General features: G+C 44.1%; 1 protein-coding gene across 2 annotated transcripts in view; it reads left to right on the top strand.

Moving 5' to 3' along the window:
• The window catches only part of WNT7B (Wnt family member 7B), a 150837-nt gene extending 133757 nt beyond the window's left edge, over positions 1–17080 (top strand). For both annotated transcript variants that reach the window (XM_026679255.2, XM_087969520.1), the window contains exons 3-4: positions 1021–1292; positions 10862–17080. In XM_026679255.2, the coding sequence (XP_026535040.1) occupies positions 1021–1292; positions 10862–11341 (752 nt within the window). In that variant the 3' untranslated portion in view covers positions 11342–17080. The remainder of the gene's footprint in view (positions 1–1020; positions 1293–10861) is intronic.
• Positions 17081–18706: the final 1626 nt, after the last annotated feature.

Genomic DNA, 18706 nt, shown 5'->3' with positions numbered 1-18706 from the left:
CTTTTACAACCTGAGGATTTAGGAAGGTCCTTTTTGAGTTTCTTTCTCTGCCTGTTATGAAGCTGTGGACTATATTCTCTCTTATAGATCCCTAGGAGGGAATGCTCTTTATCCGACAAGGTGGGGGGAAATTGTGCAAGAGCATCACAATTTTTTGGGAGGAGGTAGTACATACTAGCGAGAAGCCTACAATAAGAGACTGCCCAGTCCTGAGCTGGATAGGGAGGGAAGAAGAGGTTTAGGATAGTCACACCCTAGAATCTCTCAGTATGCCTCTTTGTAGGTTAGAATGGCATAACTTTAGTCTGGCAAGATTCTGTCTATTACGTGTAAGCAAATAAAGGAATAGACTTGATAGGATTTTGCCGTGTCATCCTTGGGCTTGGCCCTGTTAGTAAGCAATGCTAACCAGCCCTTCCCAGCCTTCATTTGCTGCCCTCAGACAACTCAAATCCGAGTTTTAGGTCTACGCAAGTACAGTCGGTTCAGCAAGCTGACTGAAAATGGGATTGATCAGGTCTCCAAAACTGAACAGCTTTCCAAAGCCCCCTAATCGAATTGGGCAAGATAAGCTTTGAACAAAAGATCTTCGAACTTCTTTCACAAGGGCCTTTTCTAAATTGCATCAAACTGATCTCATCTGCCCATTTGGGAGTTTCATATCGAACTGAATAAAAAAGGTGGTTGGATTCAATTTTTTTCTTAATTTATGGAAGCTTCCTCACCGCTATCATCAGCCCCTAAGTTGGGCCAATTTCAGGTAAGTGGATATCATAACTAATAGTGTAAGGCAGGGTTTTTCACCTTTGGCCAGTTGAAGTTCTAAGAACTTCAACTCTCAAGATTTCTCTTCATCTCCCAGAGTTGAAGTCCACCCATCTTAAAGAAACACTGGTACAAGAATGAACGCCATGTGTGCTCCTAAAATGTGCAATTTTTCAAGATGTCCAAGGACTGAGTTTCTCATGATCTTCCAGCTGATTTTTCCCCCTCCCTTTTTTTTCTACGTTGTCCCCACAGGAAGCAAAGAAGCTGCCTTCACCTATGCCATCACTGCCGCTGGTGTCGCCCACGCAATCACGGCTGCCTGCAGCCAGGGGAATCTCAGCAGTTGTGGTTGTGACAGAGAGAAACAAGGTTATTACAACCAGGAGGAAGGGTGGAAGTGGGGAGGCTGTTCTGCCGATATCAGATACGGCATCGACTTCTCCAAAAGGTTTGTTGATGCCAGAGAAATCCGAAAGAGCGCTCGGAGGCTGATGAATCTGCACAACAATGAAGCCGGAAGAAAGGTATATTACACAGGAGAAGGGTGATATGATTTGAGGGAGGGGAGGTCCAGGGATTGCTAAATTGGGAACACACATCTGGACAGTAAGATTGCAGCTTGTACATGGATGGTTATGGACTGAATGATGTTCTGCTTGAGCAAAACAAGATAAAAAGGTTTTGTTGTGAGGAAATGGAAAAGGTCTCAGGGGCAAAGTAGATTTTCATAGGGAAGGATAGGTGTGCCCACACAGGGGTGGGATTCAAATTTTTTAACAACCAGTTCTGTGGGCATGGCTAGGTGGGTATGGCTGTTGCTTCTTCTTCTTCTTCTTCTTCTTCTTCTTCTTCTTCTTCTTCTTCTTCTTCTTCTTCTTCTTCTTCTTCTTCTTCTTCTTCTTCTTCTTCTTCTTCTTCTTCTTCTTCTTCTTCTTCTTCTTCTTCTTCTCCTTCTCCTTCTCCTTCTCCTTCTCCTTCTCCTTCTCCTTCTCCTTCTTCCTCTTCCTCTTCTTCTTCTTCTTCTTCTTCTTTTTCATCGTCCTCCTCCTCCTCCTCTTCCTCTCCTCTTCCTCTTCCTTTTCTTCTTGCAGCACCTCCCCCCCATTTTTTTGCCTCCTGGGCCTCGGGGAAGCCTCCTGGGGGGGGGGGGCATTTTGCTCCCAGAAGGCTTCCTTGGGGCCCAGGAAGGCCAAAAACGGAGCACAGATGGGGGTGCAGCACTGCCCTGCATGCGCCTTTTTGCCTCCTGGGCCTCAGGGAAGCCTCCTGGGTGAAGCAGTAAGACAGCGAGGGGGATCCCAGCACAGCTGATCATCAGAACAGCTGATCATCGGGAGGGGGGAAAAAAGAAATACCTTAAGAAGTGACTGGGTGGGGGAGAACGCAGTCAGCGATGTTGGGCATGTGTGTGATGTCGCGCATGTGCGAAAAGGACTGGGTACGGAGGGGAGGGGTGGGCAGAGAGGGGCGGGGCCAGCCAGGGGCACAATTTGCTGGTTCTCCAAACTGCGCAGAATCATAACAACCGATTCTATAGAACCGGTCAGAACCGGTCCAAACCGGTAGAATACCACCCCTGTGCCCTCACGTGTGTGAGAGATACAGACAATGAGGCATTGGGAAGAATAAGGAAAGAAAGTGGTTGCGATGCTGGCAGTGGTGTGGATACTTTCCAACAGCTGGGGAGCAGCCTTCAAAGAAGCTGCACAGGTCTTGAAAAAGATGCAGCTGCATTAACACTTTGAGAACACCTTTGGCTCATGCGTATAGGAATGTCAACCAGGTAAATACATGCCAGTTGCCAAGCACCCAAATTTTGATCACATGACTGTGGGGTATGTGTGAGGCCCAGATGTAAGTCACTTTTTTTTCACTGCCCTTGTAACTTCAAACTGTTGCTAAATGAATGATTGTACTAAGTTTGCTTATAATATTCTTGAATCTAAAAGACCTGGGAGTGCTTGACACTGACTTTTACAGGACTGAAGATGGAAAAGCTGGAAATAGAGGGAGTCCTCAACTTACAACAGTTCATTTAGTGACCATTCAAAGTGACAACGGCTCTGAAAAAAGGGACTTACGACCAGTTTTTCACAATTACGACCATTTTTGCAGCATTCCCCATGGTCACATGATTTACATTCCCGAGGTTTGATATTTATGACGGTTGTAGTGTCCTGGAGGTTAAGTGACCATCTTTGGGGACTTTCCAACAGTCGAAGTCAACGGCGGAAGCTAGATTCCCTTAACCACCCTGTGACTCATTGAACAACTGTAGGGATTCACTTAACGAATGTGGCAAGGAAAGTCATAAAACGGGACCCAACTCACTTTCTTCCACAGCCACATAAATCCTGGGCTCAATTGTGGTCATAAGTAGGGGTGGGATTCTGCCGGTTTGGACCGGTTCGGGTGAACCCCTAGCTCTGAAGATCAGCTGGGAGCGAACCGGTTTGCTCCAGCGATCGTGTGGGCCCACCTACCTGTCCCTGTGCTGTACTGACCTTTATCATCCCAGCTGATCAGCATGGAAGAGCGGAGTGCCGCTCCTCAGCTGAGTTAACTAACTCCAAATAACATAGCAGGTAAGGATTTTTGCAGTAAGGTTCACACATGTACAGTCTGCACGTCAGGTGCGTGCACGCGCATCAGGTGCAATCACCAAACAGGTTGTTATTACCGGCAGCATCCCATTCCTGGTCATAAGTCGAGGACTACCTGTACTTACCTGAATAGCCTAGTATTGCTCAGTTCAAGGCCATGTCAGTGGTTTTGCTTCTGAGCTTGACCTACTGTAGAAAGAAACAGACTCAGGAGCTTCTGATTGAACCCAACAATTTTAAACATTTTTCTGTCTATTAACTGGATAAAAGTAGCTTGGGGTTTTGTTTCAGCCAGCATCTGGTTTGAAAATGAATATCTCCACCAGGAAAAAATACGAAACTAGGGGGTGCCCGCCAAAACTAACACGTGCAGAATGTTATTACTGGTTTTATACATTGTATTCTTAGGGTATCTCAAAATTATACAACGCTCGATGCCTAATTTCATAGGGAAGCAACAGGCTGGGATGCATCCTGCCTTGATACGGTATCCCCTAAATGAAAGGGAAACGTATTGTGACTGTTCCACAAGATGTGAGGGATGGAAGGAGGGGTTTTTATGACGCTCTTGTTCCAACACCAGCTTTCACAAGGGGAGAGCTGCACAACTTTTTATTTTTTATTTTAAGCCTACTGAAAGAGGAAAGGTTCTGGAAGTCAGAAACTGGACCAGAGTTCAGGATTTGGCTCCCAGTGAAGCTCCAAAGCCCAGAAAAGTTGATTTTTATGCTTATGGATCTTCAAAGACATTTTAAAACATCTGTCTTAAATGAGTCAAATTCTAAAAATCTTCATGGTCTATACAATGTAAACATTTATTCATTGTTGGCAAACTATAACTGAAGGCATTCCCAGCTACTGTATGGTCTGACAGCACTTTAATTCTCCATAACACAAAGTGAAAAAGAAAATAGTTATAAATACATAATATTTATTCAGTATGCTCGGCATAACGAGTTGCATACAGGTAATCCTCAATGTATGAGTGCAACTGAGCCCAAAATTTATGTTGTTCAGTGAAAATTCTCAACAACATTCTCAAAGATCCATCTCATCCTGGGCACCCATTTTTTGAACGATTACCACCTGGCAGACGGTACAGGATTATAAAAACAAGGACAAATAGGCTGAAAAACAGCTTCTATCCCAGGGCAGTAGCTCTGTTGAATTCTGCTGTATAGTGCAGTGTTGGTGTGTTGTCGGGGTTTTCAATTCAATGTGCGGAGTGTGAAGGATGTGTGTTTGTGTTTATTTTCATGGTCATGATGTGCACTGAAGATGGTGTTTGATTTCGTTGTACAAGGTAAAATGACAATAAACTAAACTAAACTAAACTAAAAGGGCCCAGCAGAGATAATACTACCTGAAGCTTCTCAGGAAATAACAACTGCACAAAAAACTGCTGGTGACCTTCTACCGCTGCAACATAAAGAGTATCTTAACTTACTGCACCTCTGTATGGTTTGCCAATTGCACAGTGGCAGATAGGAAAGCATTCCAGAGGGTTAACGTCATTGCCCAGAAGATCATGGGTTGCCCTCTCCTCTCTTTGGAAGAGCTTTATAGCTCCCGCTGCCTTAAGAAAGTTCAAAACATTCTTATCAAAGATCCATCTCATCCTGGGCACCCTTTTTTTTTTTTAACTATTGCCATCTGGCAGAGGGTACAGGATAATAAAAACAAGGACAAATAGGCTGAAAAACAGCTTCTATCCCAGGGCAGTAGCTCTTTTGAATTCTGCTGTATAGTGCAGTGTTGGTGTGTTGTCGGGGTTTTCAATTCAATGTGCGGAGTGTGAAGGATGTATGTTTGTGTTTATTTTCATGGTCATGATGTGCACTGAAGATGATGTTTGATTTCGTTGTACGAGGTGCAATGACAATAAAGTAAACCAAAAACTAAACTAAACTAAATTTGTTAAGTGAGTTTTGCCCCATTTTACAGCCTTTCTTAACACTGTTGTTAAGCGAATTTGGCTTCCCCATTGACTTTGTTTGTCAGAAGGTCACAAAAAGGAATCACACGGCCCCAAGAGGCTGCAACAGGTCATAAGTTGAATTTTGATCACATGATCATGGGGATGCTGCAAAAATGGCCCTAAGTCACTTTTGTCAGTGGCGTCATAACTTTGAACGGTCACCGAATGAACGGTTGTAAATCGAGGACTACCTCTATTAAAGTTCTCAGTGTCTTGAAAAGCAACATAAAACTTGAAGGCCCCAGAGCCCTAGAAAGGAGAACGTTTAGCCTTCAAATCTCTTTAGATCCTGTGTGAGGTGTAATCGTCTCACCGTGTCTGTTTCCCAAGGAAGACATTGATTCAGTTGAGTTAGGAGGCCACTAACTTTTCCAGCGTGCCATATCTATGTTTCCTGGGAAATTACATGGGAAAAAACCCATCATGGAAATGTCAGGCCACTGTCGGAGTCTGAATCCAAGGAGGAAGGTGAACAGCTGACGGAGCGGGACAGGGGTGGGATGCTACTGGTTCAGCCTGGTTCCATAGAACCTGTAGCTGCAAAGAGCAGCTGACACCAAACCAGTTCGCTGTTTGGCCCACCTGCCTGTCCGGGCTCTAGGCTGTCCTTTATTCCCTGCTTTTCCCTCCTCAGCTGCTTTGCGCGGCACAGCTGAGGTTGAAAAAGCAGGAAACGAGGATTTTCAAATGTTGCGCACCCGAGCACAGCGCTTGTCAGCTGTCCAGGCAGCACAGCTGATGATTTCTTGCAAACACTTGCACACACAATTGTCCCCAGTTTGGAGAACCGGCAAATCGCTCCACTGACTGGCCCCTCCCCTCCCCGCCCTCTCACTCCTTACCTGGCATGTGAGCCATCCAACTTGCTTGGTTTGGTAAGTTGTTGTTTTTCCTTTTTTTCCCCTCCCAACCATTAACTGTTCTGCTCTGCCAGGAGATTTAGATTAGCTAGAAAGCAGGAAATCCTTGGATTTCTTGCTTTCTAGCTAATCTAAAAGCAGAGCCGAACCTTCCTTAGGACTGAAAGTTTTCAGTGCAGACTCAGGTAGCCAATTGCAGATAGATAGATCTCTAAATTAAACTGTGATTCTGTGAGCAACTCAATCTGCCTGCCTGCTTTGGGGTAAAAGTTGCTCTTTTTTTAAATAAAAAATTCAATATTTACATACATGGTGTGTTGTGAGTTAATTTTGTGAGTTTGCTTGCAAGCAAATTTTATGAGTTTGCTTGCAAGCAAATTTTATGTGACAGACTGAGCTAGCCAATGGCAGATAGATAGATCTCTGAGTGAATCTGTGATTCTGTGAGCAACTCAATCTGTCTGCCTGCTTTGCCTGATTTTGGGTAAAAGTTGCTCTTTTTAAAAAATATATATCAATATTTACATAAATATTTATAATATTTACATACAAGCCATGCCCACCCAGTCACATGATTACCAAGCCATGCCCAGTCAGCAACCCACGCCCACCCAGTCACATGACCACCAAGCCACACCCACAAATTAGGCCACACCTACAGAACTGGTTGTTGAGAAATTTGAATCCTACCCCTGGAGTGGGAGTGTGGCTCCGTTGACTGTGGAGGAAACTGGGGAAGTCCGGCTGGGCAGAGCAGGGGAGAGGTAGAACAAGGGAAAGGGAATTCAGAGGAAGACCCAGGTCCATCCCCTCTTTGTCCTAGGGCACGCAGGGTGGAATGGAGAAGAGCGCAACGTGGGTTGCCTGGCTTATGGGGGAGGAAAGGGCCCCGATTCCCTTCATTAGGGCACACCTGGAAAGAGAGTTTAAAAGAGATGCAAGATGAGTGCAACGTCTGCTGGGAACAAATGTGAGTTTATCTTTGTGTTGACTTTAGTTCTGTGTTCCTGGCATCCTCCCAACCAGGTTGAATTACTGCCATTCCTTCATGTCTGGAATTCCTTCTCTTGCCCTGCCGGACTAATTACCTCACTTTGCCTTGATTGGACTTACAGTTACAGTTTTTGTTGACCATGTTTTGGACTTGATTCTCTGCAGCCAAAGGCTGTTCCTGGGAGAGTTTTTCTCCAGCCCAGAAGGTAACCAGGACATTAGGGGCAAAGTTGGAGCTAATAAAGGGACTCCTACTGATTAGCTGACCCTATTGCCTTTGTGCCACGTCCCGAGTCATCACAGGAAAAATCCAACTTAGGGTTAGGGTTAGGTCGCCATGAATTTGCAGTGAAAACTGAGGCCGCCAATGAGTTCATAGCCCATTGGAAACCTGAGGAGGCCATGAAGAGTGTGCCCTATAAATGTTTCCTGGTAAAATACATGGGAAAAACCCATCTGGGAAAAATTCCACTTAGGGTTAGGGTTACATCTCCTTCTTTTCGCACTGCAAAATGGAGGTCACCAATGGATTAGTAGCCCATTAGTTAGCTTAGAAGGGTACTAACGTTTCCAGTATGCCCCAACTATGTTTACTAGGAAATTACATGGGAAAAACCTATATGGGAAAGATTTCCAAGAGGAAAATCTACATTCTCTGTAAAGTCTACATTCCTGTGATTTTATAGAAGTCTCCCAATTCAGATACTATTTAGATCTTATCTTGTTTACGATTTGGAGCTCTAGATCCAAATTTTGATCAAAATCAAAACTTGATTGCAGGAAATACGACTTCAGCAACAGAGTAGTCAATATCTGGAATACTCTACCCGACTCTGTAGTTTCTTCCCCAAACCCCAAAAACTTGAACCTTAGACTGTCTACTATTGATGTCACCCCTTTCCTAAGAGGTCTGTAGGGGGCGTGCATAAGCGCACCAATCGTGCCTACAGTCCCTGTCCTATTGTTTCTTTTTTTCTTATATGTACTCATTTCTTGTATTCATAACTATGTTTATCCTTATACCTATTATCTTGTGACCGAATGACAAATCAAATAAATAAATCCTCTTGAGTTTTCTAGGAATAACTGAACATTGAAGCCTGTGAGATGGACTCATCCTCCAATTGGGACTCCCAGCCAAATGTTTTGGTCCTTTAAAAGATCCTTTCCAGATTTTCCTCCCAGTCCAAATTGGGAATGTTAAATCCTCCAACTCTGTGTCATTTTGGACAAGTTGGTTGCAACCCTTCATTTACTTTTCTTGTTCTTGGTTTCTTTCTCTCTTTTTGCCACGAACAAGGCCTGAGAAAAGGCACAGGCCCTTGTCATCATGGCCATCTCTCTCTTAACACACACACACACACACACACACACATCTAGTGCCATTGCAGCATTAAATTTTGGCTGTGTTGATCTGGCCTAATAAGGAATTCAGGTGCTGGGGAATGAAGGCTTGTTAACCTAAATATCTTGAGACAAGAGAAGGAATTCCAGGTTAGCAGAAATAGAGAACATTGAGGAAACAAAAGAAAAAAAAAGGGGTCGGGGGGAACCCACCATAAAAGAGCCAGGCATCCATAGGAGGGTTGAAAATAAGACAAGGAGAAGGTGTCTGCCAAAGCTCTTCCCTTTTCCTGCATCTGAATGGAGATGTTCTCCTTGGAGAAAAATCCAGGCGGAGCTTCAAATAATCGGATTTGCTCCCTTGTCAGATGCTGTCCATGGTTTGATTAGTATGGTCTCCCTTCAGTGCTGGGAAGTAACCTGTATCATAGATCTACCAATCTCTCCTATGGGAACAGATATGTGCAGTTAATCCATCATCAGAGAGGATTTAATGCCAGCTCCTCGCTGAAATCTGTGCTCAAAGCTTCTTGGCCTCTTCTCCCAATCCAGAAGTCTCACATATTCAAATATTGTGCCAGAAAAGTGTGGCAAGAGCAATATAACATGGAAGGGAGGGAGGCAGTGGTGGGATTCAATTTGTTTTACTACCCGTTCTGTGGGCGTGGCTTGGTGGGCGTGGCAGGGGAAGGATAATGTAAAATCTCCAGTCAGAGGTGGGATTCGCTGGTTCTCTGGCCTACTCAAAATTTTCACTACTGGTTCTCCAGAACTGGTCAGAACCGGCTGAATACCACCTCTGGGAGGGAGGGAGGGAAGGAAGGGAGGAAGGGAAGGGAAGGGAAAGGAAGGGAAGGGAAGGGAAGGGAAGGGAGGGAGAGAAGGAGGGGAAGAGAAGGGAAGGGAAGAAGGCAGGCCATGCATTTCAATCTATCCAATTAAACCTTTCCAAAATGAGCACTTACTTAATCTATTTAATAATCACACTGTGTGAAAACAATATTATTGAATTAGTGGTTACACATTACAGTGATGGTTGTGGACTGTGTATGTAGTTCAAACTGGTGTCTTGCCATAGTTGCCCATAGCAACTGACTCTGTCTGGGGCATTCCTGATGAGGGTGATGCCATTGGCGTGCTCTGCAAAGGGGAAGGGAAATGCAATAGATCCTTCTTGTCAGGTTTATTATTGTCTAAAATGACTTCAGAATGAACCCAAGCTCTTGCTTTGCGCCGGAGATTTCCTGTTGCACGTACTTCAGGGCAAGTCCAGGAATTGGTCCGATTGCTCCCCTTGGCTGCCAGGTTTGCTACTGCAAAATCCCGGGAAACAGAAGGGTGTCTTTCATGGGCTGCATTGCGTTCCCAACTGTTGAAAATGTGTATGGGGAGAAAAATGTACATAACGGGAAAATGCAACCAATAATCTTACAGTGAAACATAAACTTAGGCCAATGTGGGCATCATGAATCAGCTGGCGTTGGGAGTAAAATGCTTGGACTGACATTCTGAATGTAGTAACATAGAATATGGAAGGAGAATATAGATTTCCCCTCTCCTCTCCTCCCCTCCTCTTTCCTATCTCTCCTCCCTCTCCTCCCCTTCCCCTTTCCTCTTCTCCTTTCCTCTCTTTCTCCTCTCCTCCTTCCCCTTTCCCTTTTCCTCTCCTCCCCCTCCCCCTTTCCCCTCTCCCCTCCCTCTCCTCTCTTCCCCCTTCCCCTATCTCCTCTCCTTCCCCTTCTCTCTTTCCTTTTCCCTCTCTCCTCTCCCTTCCCCCTCTCTTCTCTTCCCCTTCTCCTTCCCCTCTCTGTCTTCTCCTCCTCCTCCCCTTCCCCTCTCCTCCTACTTCCTCTTTCCGATCTTTCCTCCTCCTCCTCCCTCCCCTTCCCCTTTTGTCTTCCCTTTCCCCTCCTCTCTTCTCCTTTTCCCTCTCTCTCCTCTCCTCCCACTTCCCCCTTCTTCTCACCCCTCTCCTCCCCTCCTCTCCTCAATAAATAAATTGTACTCAATAAATAAATAAAAGGCTCAGGATCCATGAGAAGCTAATAAAATACTAGGCTATATTCCTTCCAGCTAAAAAGAAGGAATCTTGTTTAATTTCCATGGGTTTTAATGAGAAAATGATACAACCCTATTCTCCAAATGAAATCAGCGGGATTTAAAATTGGCGGCTTCTTGACGGATCGCGCCACTAATATTTATAGAGGTTTTGTAACGTTTAATGAACTCTGAAGGCCCAACATTTAAGATCCCCCAAGCAGAAGGAAAGCTGTAGCCTGTTGCTGTTACTTTGTTCTCCCTGTTTGCCTGCACAGGTGCTTGAAGGGCGGATGAAACTGGAGTGCAAATGCCATGGCGTTTCTGGTTCCTGCACCACGAAGACTTGTTGGACTACACTCCCCAAATTCCGAGAGATTGGATATATTTTAAAAGAGAAATACAATGCTGCGGTGCAAGTGGAAGTGGTCCGGGCCAGCCGGCTACGGCAACCGACCTTCCTGAAGATCAAACAGATCAAAAGCTACCAGAAGCCGATGGAGACCGATTTGGTCTACATCGACAAGTCGCCGAATTACTGTGAAGAAGATGCTTCCACAGGGAGCGTGGGGACCCAGGGCAGGCTCTGCAACCGTACGTCCCTCGGGGCAGACGGCTGTGGCATGATGTGCTGCGGAAGGGGCTACAACACTCACCAGTACACCAAGGTGTGGCAGTGCAACTGCAAGTTCCACTGGTGCTGCTTTGTGAAATGCAACACCTGCAGTGAACGGACAGAAGTGTTCACTTGCAAGTAACCTTCAGATGGAGCAAACCTGAACATGGACATAAAGCACCAACTTGGTAGTGTGGAACGAAATAACTACAGCATCATTTTGCACATTTTTCTTTCTTTCTTTTCCTTTTTTGGGGGGTGGGTGGGAAGGGAGGGGTAGAACCAATCTCTTTGTTTCTTACTAACACAGTTGGAAGAGCAATGCGTAATCTGTTGGCTAGAGTTGCTTTGATTCCATTAGTCCCAAGGCAGTGGTCGCCAACCGGTGGGCCAGGGACCACCGGTGGTCCGCAAAAAATGTTTGGGTGGTCTGCAGAGAAATGTCTCCCCCAAGCACTCCCCCCAAAGCAATCAATTCAGGCTACACAGGAACACAAGGCTGTGTTGCCCTCATGGCCCACCCACCCGCTGGCCCCCACCCTTCGGCCGAGCACAAACCTTACCTTGAGTAGAGCCACACAACCTGGAACTGGAAGGTAAGACCAACAGTGGGGGACGGAAATCCGCCCCAGGGTGGCTTGCTGATGTTGGTGGGAAAGTCGGTCCCATATTCCAGAGCTGCAGTAGTCACAGGACTGGCCCTTTGGTCATCCCGGAGCAGTTCCTCCAGTCCATGGCAGGCCAGTGCACCCGAGTGGAGGAGCAGCTGCTCCGGGATGACCAAAGGGCCAGTCCTGTGACTACGGCAGCTCTGGAATATGCGACTGACTTTCCCACCAATGTCAGCAAGCCGTTAATCAAGATTCATATTAGCGGTCCCTGGGATTTAAAATTACGAATTTGGTGGTCCCTGAGGTCCAAAAGGTTGGCGACCCCTGGTCCAAGGGACCCGCGGGATGGGATGATGGAACTAGGATGCTGTTATTCAAGGTGTACAATTTTTCCTTTTGATTCCTCCTCCCTTTGCCCACTGCAGTCTGAGGTGTTGTAGAGTTTTACTCTTAGATTAAGTCATGCATACAATACAAATAGACACAGATTCCAGAAAGAGATTTTCAAATTCAGATTGAGCATCAAGACGCCTGACGGAAACATTTTTTTTTCTATTTAAAGAAAAGGACAAAAGGAAGAAAGAGGAATTGAAATGTTAAGTACAAAACTAAGATTCTGACAGTGTTGCTTCAACATTTACTTCTGAAAAAGAAAGGGAATAAAGTAGGGGAAAAGGGCAGCAGCTAAGACAAATGAAATGCGGGGTTGGGAGGAACTTCGACGATGAATTTATAGACAAAATAAAAGAGGAAATTCTGACAGCTCCCAGTAACACTGGAACCTTTTGAATGGACATTTCAGCAGGAAAAAGAAAAAAAGATTCTCTTATTTATGTTTTTAATATTATCAAAACTCTCTAAGCACTAACGGGTAGCCATGTCTTTACTTTGAACTAAATGTAAAATTACTGGAGCTCTGACTTCTTTTATTTTCATTTTGGGTACTTGGTTCTCCCTGATGTTTTTCAATGCTACTGATTTCATGGCACTCCACTGTTAACCAGAGTTCTGTCCTTGGGCCAGAGGATCGTTCAGGACAAAGGAAAAGCAAACTGACAGTGTAAAATGATGATTGAAAAGCCAGGTGACTTGGCTTCTCCCTTGTTTTGCTATTGAAAGCTGGGGCAGAAATAGCAATCACACCACAGAATGGGACAACTTGCTGTGGCCACCTCGCCGTTGGGACAAGTCACCACAGCCAACTCGCCATGAGACAACTTGCTGCGGGACAATTTAACAATTCATTTTAATTATTTAAAATAAATAAAAAAAAACTATTTTAACTTTTGTCATTCACATTTCATGTTGTCCCTCCTTTTTTAATGGTTCTGTTCCACTATTTCTGCAGGGTGGCGCAGTGGCTAGAGTGCTGTACTGCAGGCTACTTCTGCTGACTGCCAGCTGCCTGCAATTTGGCAGTTCAAATCACACCAGGCTCAAGGTTGACTCAGCCTTCTATCCTTCCGAGGTCGGTAAAATGGGGACCCAAAATTGTTGGAGGCAATAGGCTGACTGTAAACTGCTTAGAGAGGGCTGTAAAAGCACTGTAAAGCAGTATATAAGCCTAACTGCTTATTAGTGTATCTTTTGTCCCGCAGTGAGTTGTCCTGTGGTGAGTTGGTCATGGCTAGTTGTCCCACAGCATGTTGGCTGCAGAAAGTTGGCCAGGGCAAGTTGTCTGTGGTGAGGTGGCTATAGTGAGTTGGCTATGGCAAGTTGGACATGGAAAATTGTCAGAGACCCCCTCTTGTGATGCTAGACAAAGACAAGCAGGGATAATATATCCACAAAGGTGAGAGGGTTGCAAAAAAGTCAAACAGCTCTTAAGATGGCAACCATGGTCCTGTGTCATCTTGATTTTCCTGGGGATACGTTAAGCCTTATACAAATTTATTGGTTTATTGGGATGTGTATTTGGATTCCTCCTTTCTTGAAAGTCCTCTCACTGTTTGTGTCATGTTTCTAGGTCTGTGTGGTCTCTCTCAGTTGAATGGGGCTTTGTATCAAACAATTACATGTGCTCAAATTTCTCTTACAATTTTCTGCAAAGCTCTGAGGGTCTTCGTAGATTATGGAGATGAATTAGGGAGGAAGATCTTTGTATAACAGTTACTTAATACCAGAAACAAATCTAGGGTTTATCCGGCAATTGATGACACTTCAGTGGTGAGGGGAGAGAGAACTTCATTTCCTTTGTGGGCTGTGAATCACCAAATTTAGTGACTTCTAGAGATGAGGAATGACTCCATTGCACATTATGTTATGAGGATGATATAAGGGGTCAGAAACATCAAAATGGCAATGCAACTGCACGATTCATGTCCTGCCCCTTTTCAATATGGGATACATTTCATCTAAAAAAGGCTCCAAGCTTCAATTATGTCATGGCGGCCACAAGACATTTTTGACCCATTCAGGTGCCCCGTTTCCCCCAAAACAAGAGCTATCCCGAAAATAAAACCTAGCTTGATTTTTCATGTACACCAACATAAGCCCTACCGCCCCCAAAATAAGCCCTAGTTAAGACTCCACCCGCTCTGGGGTGCACGCAATGGGGCAAGGCGCACAGGTAAAAATTTAGCTAGGGTGGAGCTGCCCTACTACTTACCTTCAGATAGTGAGGTGAGTTAGTGGAAGACATCCCCTGAAAATAAGACCTGGTGCCTTTTTTGGTGGCAAAAAAATTATAAAACCTGGTCTTATTTTTGGAGAAACACGGTGTATATTTCCAGCCCTCCATTTTGAAAATAGGGTCTGGTGCAAGATACACTCCTGACTATTTGCTTACACTCTTCTCACTAAATGCAAATTCAGTTTGGATTGTTTGATGGACAGCTACTCCCTTAATTTAGCTGATTCTCTGGGGTCTTCCTGTCATCACATGCCTTGTGATTCTAAGTATTCCTTTTTTCAGTCTCTGCCAGCAATCACAGTTGGTATGAACTAGGGTGCAGAGCAGGTTCCTCCCGCCCCCCCTCCACCCCCCCAACAATTGCATTACAAATATCCTCGAATTGTGGTGTAAAATCTACTGTAGTACTGAGGATGCAAGGGAAAAAAACCTTCTCATTCATTCTCCTATGCCAACGTTTCTCAACTTCAGCCATTGAAGGTGAGTGGACTTCAACTCCCAGAATTCTGTCAGCCAGCTATTCTGGGGAATTCTGGCAGGGGGAATTCTGGGAGTTGAAGTCTACCCACTTTCAAGTTGCCGAGGTTGAGAAACACTGTCCCACCCAGTTCACTTCAAATTTCTTACAGAGAAACGCCCCTTATTTTTCTCCCCTATAAACCCCAATTCGACATTCAGTCGCAAGTCATCCGTTGTGCGGCTGAATTGCCAGTAACTCAGAGGAAAGGGGCGCTTTTTTTGCGGTGTTAGCATTATTCGGCAATGGCCTTTTCTTATTGTTTCATAATTTCCAGGTTTAGACAGGCTTTTTATTGGCTCTTTGGAAGAGATTACATGCTAACCCCATGCCAGGAAAGCAATGTAAACAACAGTTGTTGAAGCACATGTTGCAGCTGCCGATGACTCAGTCGCACAGTAGAACAAGCTAATACAAGGCCAGTGTATTAGTCTGAGTCATTTTTAGTGACACAATTAATCTAACTAACGTTGACAGCATTAAACCATCCTTTTGCTTCCCAATAGACCTCTTTGTATATTGCTTTTGTTTTTTCGTTTTTAAGGCATATTCCTAAAACAATACGGCAGCCGATACAGAGAGGGTGTGCTTGTGAACACGTATCTTCTCCTAGGCAAGGGACGGAACTGGTAGCCGAGCCTCAGTCTGCTACTACAAACTTGAAAGTGTGACATTAAATCACATTAAGTCTTAAGCAAGTAGCTGCTACTGAAACTTCCTGCCTGGCATGGATGTCCCCAAAGAGAGAAGATAAAAAAAAACCAAGAATAGTTGAAACCCCATTGTTTCTCTTACATGTGTGTGTGTGTGTGTGGGGGGGGAACAGCAGGACTTCAACCACCCAGTTGCAGCTGCCATCTTGACTTATTTGACATACGCACCCCTGGAATAAGTTCAGGAAGTTGTGTTGGAATCACTCAATACAACACCTGGTGGCTTCAAAGGTGATAATGTGGTTTTGGTTTCCATCTTCCAAGAGTTGATAGGTGCAGATCGGTGCTTTCCAACAATTCACTTTGTGAATGTACAGTTAGATAAGCCAACCATATTTATCTGATCTGGATAATTTTAATCCATTCTATCACCAGATTGATGGGATGTATGGCTCAGAGGGGGCATCTGGTAGGAGGTCATACACAATATAAACAAAGCAAGTGTGTTTATAGAACAAGGAGAGCTGACCTGGGGTCAAATCTTCCTCAAGTCCTTATCTGCCGCTCTCTGAATCTTCCAAAAGTGTTTACCAAATTTAATCTTATTCCAATTTGAGGATGAAATTGTTGAATTGGAAAATAATCATACCAATTGTAATTCATTTTAATTACCTATAAAGGTAATAGAAAATAGGGCAATTTTTGCTGGAGTGCAGCACCCAAGATTTCATTCAACACCATTGTTGCCACCTTGAGATAGATGGCTAATCTATCAAATGTCCAAAGTTACCAAATTTCACAAGGGAGTCTTAAAATTCTAGAATTGGAAGGGGGCCCTTGAGACATCCAGCTGAGTGTTTTCAAACTTGGCAACTTTAAGATGTGTGGACTTCAACTCCCGGAATTCCCCAGCCAGCATGCTGAGCTTCAGTCTGTGGTCTCAAAGAGTAAACGGAAACTACAATAAAACATTAGTGAGAGAACATTTAGTGCATGACTGTGAGTGGCCATGATTTAGAGAATTATGGGGACCAGATTCACACAAAATGCTATGCCATAGTTTTAAAAACATTGGCTTCAATCGTAGAACATCTTTGTCCAAGTCACAATTCATCCAGATTCTGAAATGATTTATTTTTAATGTAGGAAGCTTAATCGTGATCATTAGTGACTGTATGATATAACAATCCTTGAGAATAATTAGCAGATCTAGAGGAGAAATGATAATATAAGTGTGCTGCACATTTGTTGAGAAGCAGGCCCATAAGAGTGGCATTTATGTAGTGACATCACAGAAAGGAAGATAATTGTACATTTGCCTGGAACACATCTATGCCTGTTGGTAAATATCTCATAGATCAAACCATCATTTGCTATCCTTGATTTCATGCCACGTATTTATGTCACTGCTGTGTGGCAGAACAGGCCAATGGAATTTTAGCATTCTCAGCTCATAATTCAACAATTTTTAAAAAACCACAACACTTTAAATATAAAATGTGAAGCCGTGTGATGCCCCCAAATGCAATTATGAGCGTTAGAACGCGCTCATGATTTTTGCAGTCATCAAATATGAAGCTTCATAAACTTTCTGTTCCAGAATATTTAATTGCATTTTATTAGCATCTAGCAAAATTATTCAAACAACAGATACAAAGACTGAAATCACAACAAAAGCTGATCTCCATGCATTTGGAAAATATTTCACTGTTAAGTGATAATTTTGTGAAGCAGAACACGCAATTACAAAATTCACCAAATTCTCACATGGGGAGCAAAGTCATTTTAGTTGGTAGAAATATATTTCCCTTTCTTTTTTTAGGCAGTGTGGTTGCTCAATTTTGGTGAAGATTGTCATAGCAATTTTAATTCTAGATTCAAAGGAGTTTACGCATAAAAATGTCAGCTCCATTTGTAGAGATACGGGATCTCTGATGATCTTTCAAAAATTCTGGAAATCCACTTATGAATTGGCGCCAACCGTTAGGGGTACTTGCAGGAAAGAGCCTCCAAAAGTTTTTTTTTTAAGGCTGGGGAGGAGTTTCAATAATGCATTTCCTGGCTCTTTTGGCCACACTCTATTGACCCTACTATCTAAAGCTCATTCACAGGTTCGATCCCAGGTCCTCTTAAGACATCAGTCCCCAACCCGAATCCCTGGTCCGTGGACCGGTACCATGCCAGAAACTGGGCCGTGCAACAGGGGTGAAATTCAATTTTTTCCCCCATCGGCTCTGTGGGCATGGCTTGGTGGGCGTGGCTTGGTGGGACTCAATCTCTAAAAGGAAGAAGGTGGAGGGGTGTGGGCGGGGCCAACCGATTCAAATCATCCCCACCACCTGTCCCGAGGTGGTGCAAGGTAGTTGGATTTCACCCCTGCCGTGCAAACAAGTGAAGCCCCATCCGTGGGATGCAGGCAGCATGCGAAACCATGCCCCCTCCAGTCCGTGGAAAAACCTCTCCACAGAACCAGTCCCTGGTGCCCACAAAGGTTGGAGGCCACCGCTCTTAAGACATCTATGAACAGATTGTTAAGAGGGCAAATATGCTTCCATTCTGGTCAAATACTGTAACCATAGTCAGATAGCATGGTTACATCTTCACTGCAGATATTTCCAATCAACCTTCATTAGCATCTTTCCCCATCATCATCATCTGTGGGTTTTTTCTTTCCTTCTTCCTCTCCCCCATTAAAAAAAAATAATCAATGTCTGAAAAGTATTAATCACCCCTACAGTTAAGCTGAACCCTCAAGAAGGTTCATCCCTTAGATCAGGAGAACTGATTCTTTAAGCTCACCAGTTGCAGTATCATATTTCCATACACAGTCCTATGGCACAAGATATTGTAAATATGCCAGTAATATTTGTGGAGGGTGGGTATTCACTTAAGTTATATTATGCTATAGCATTTAAATGTCTACAGAAATTATTTTAAATTATTGTGAGCAACACTGAACAAAGTTGTGTGTATGCATGTGTGAATATTTACACAGCATTCACTGAAGTAACTATCTCCAACTTACATAACTTTCCTGCCTGCTCAAATTAATTCACCTTGCTGCAGAGCTTCACTTGCACTCTAATGCATGCAA

This window comes from Notechis scutatus, chromosome 6, assembly GCF_049901735.1.
Source record: "Notechis scutatus isolate UNSWTSFEM ecotype Mainland chromosome 6, rNotScu1.2, whole genome shotgun sequence".
In the NCBI taxonomy this organism is placed as follows: Eukaryota; Metazoa; Chordata; class Lepidosauria; order Squamata; family Elapidae; genus Notechis; species Notechis scutatus.
The sequence above is the reverse complement of the archived record's forward strand: the minus strand, read 5'-3'. Positions and strand labels throughout refer to the sequence as shown.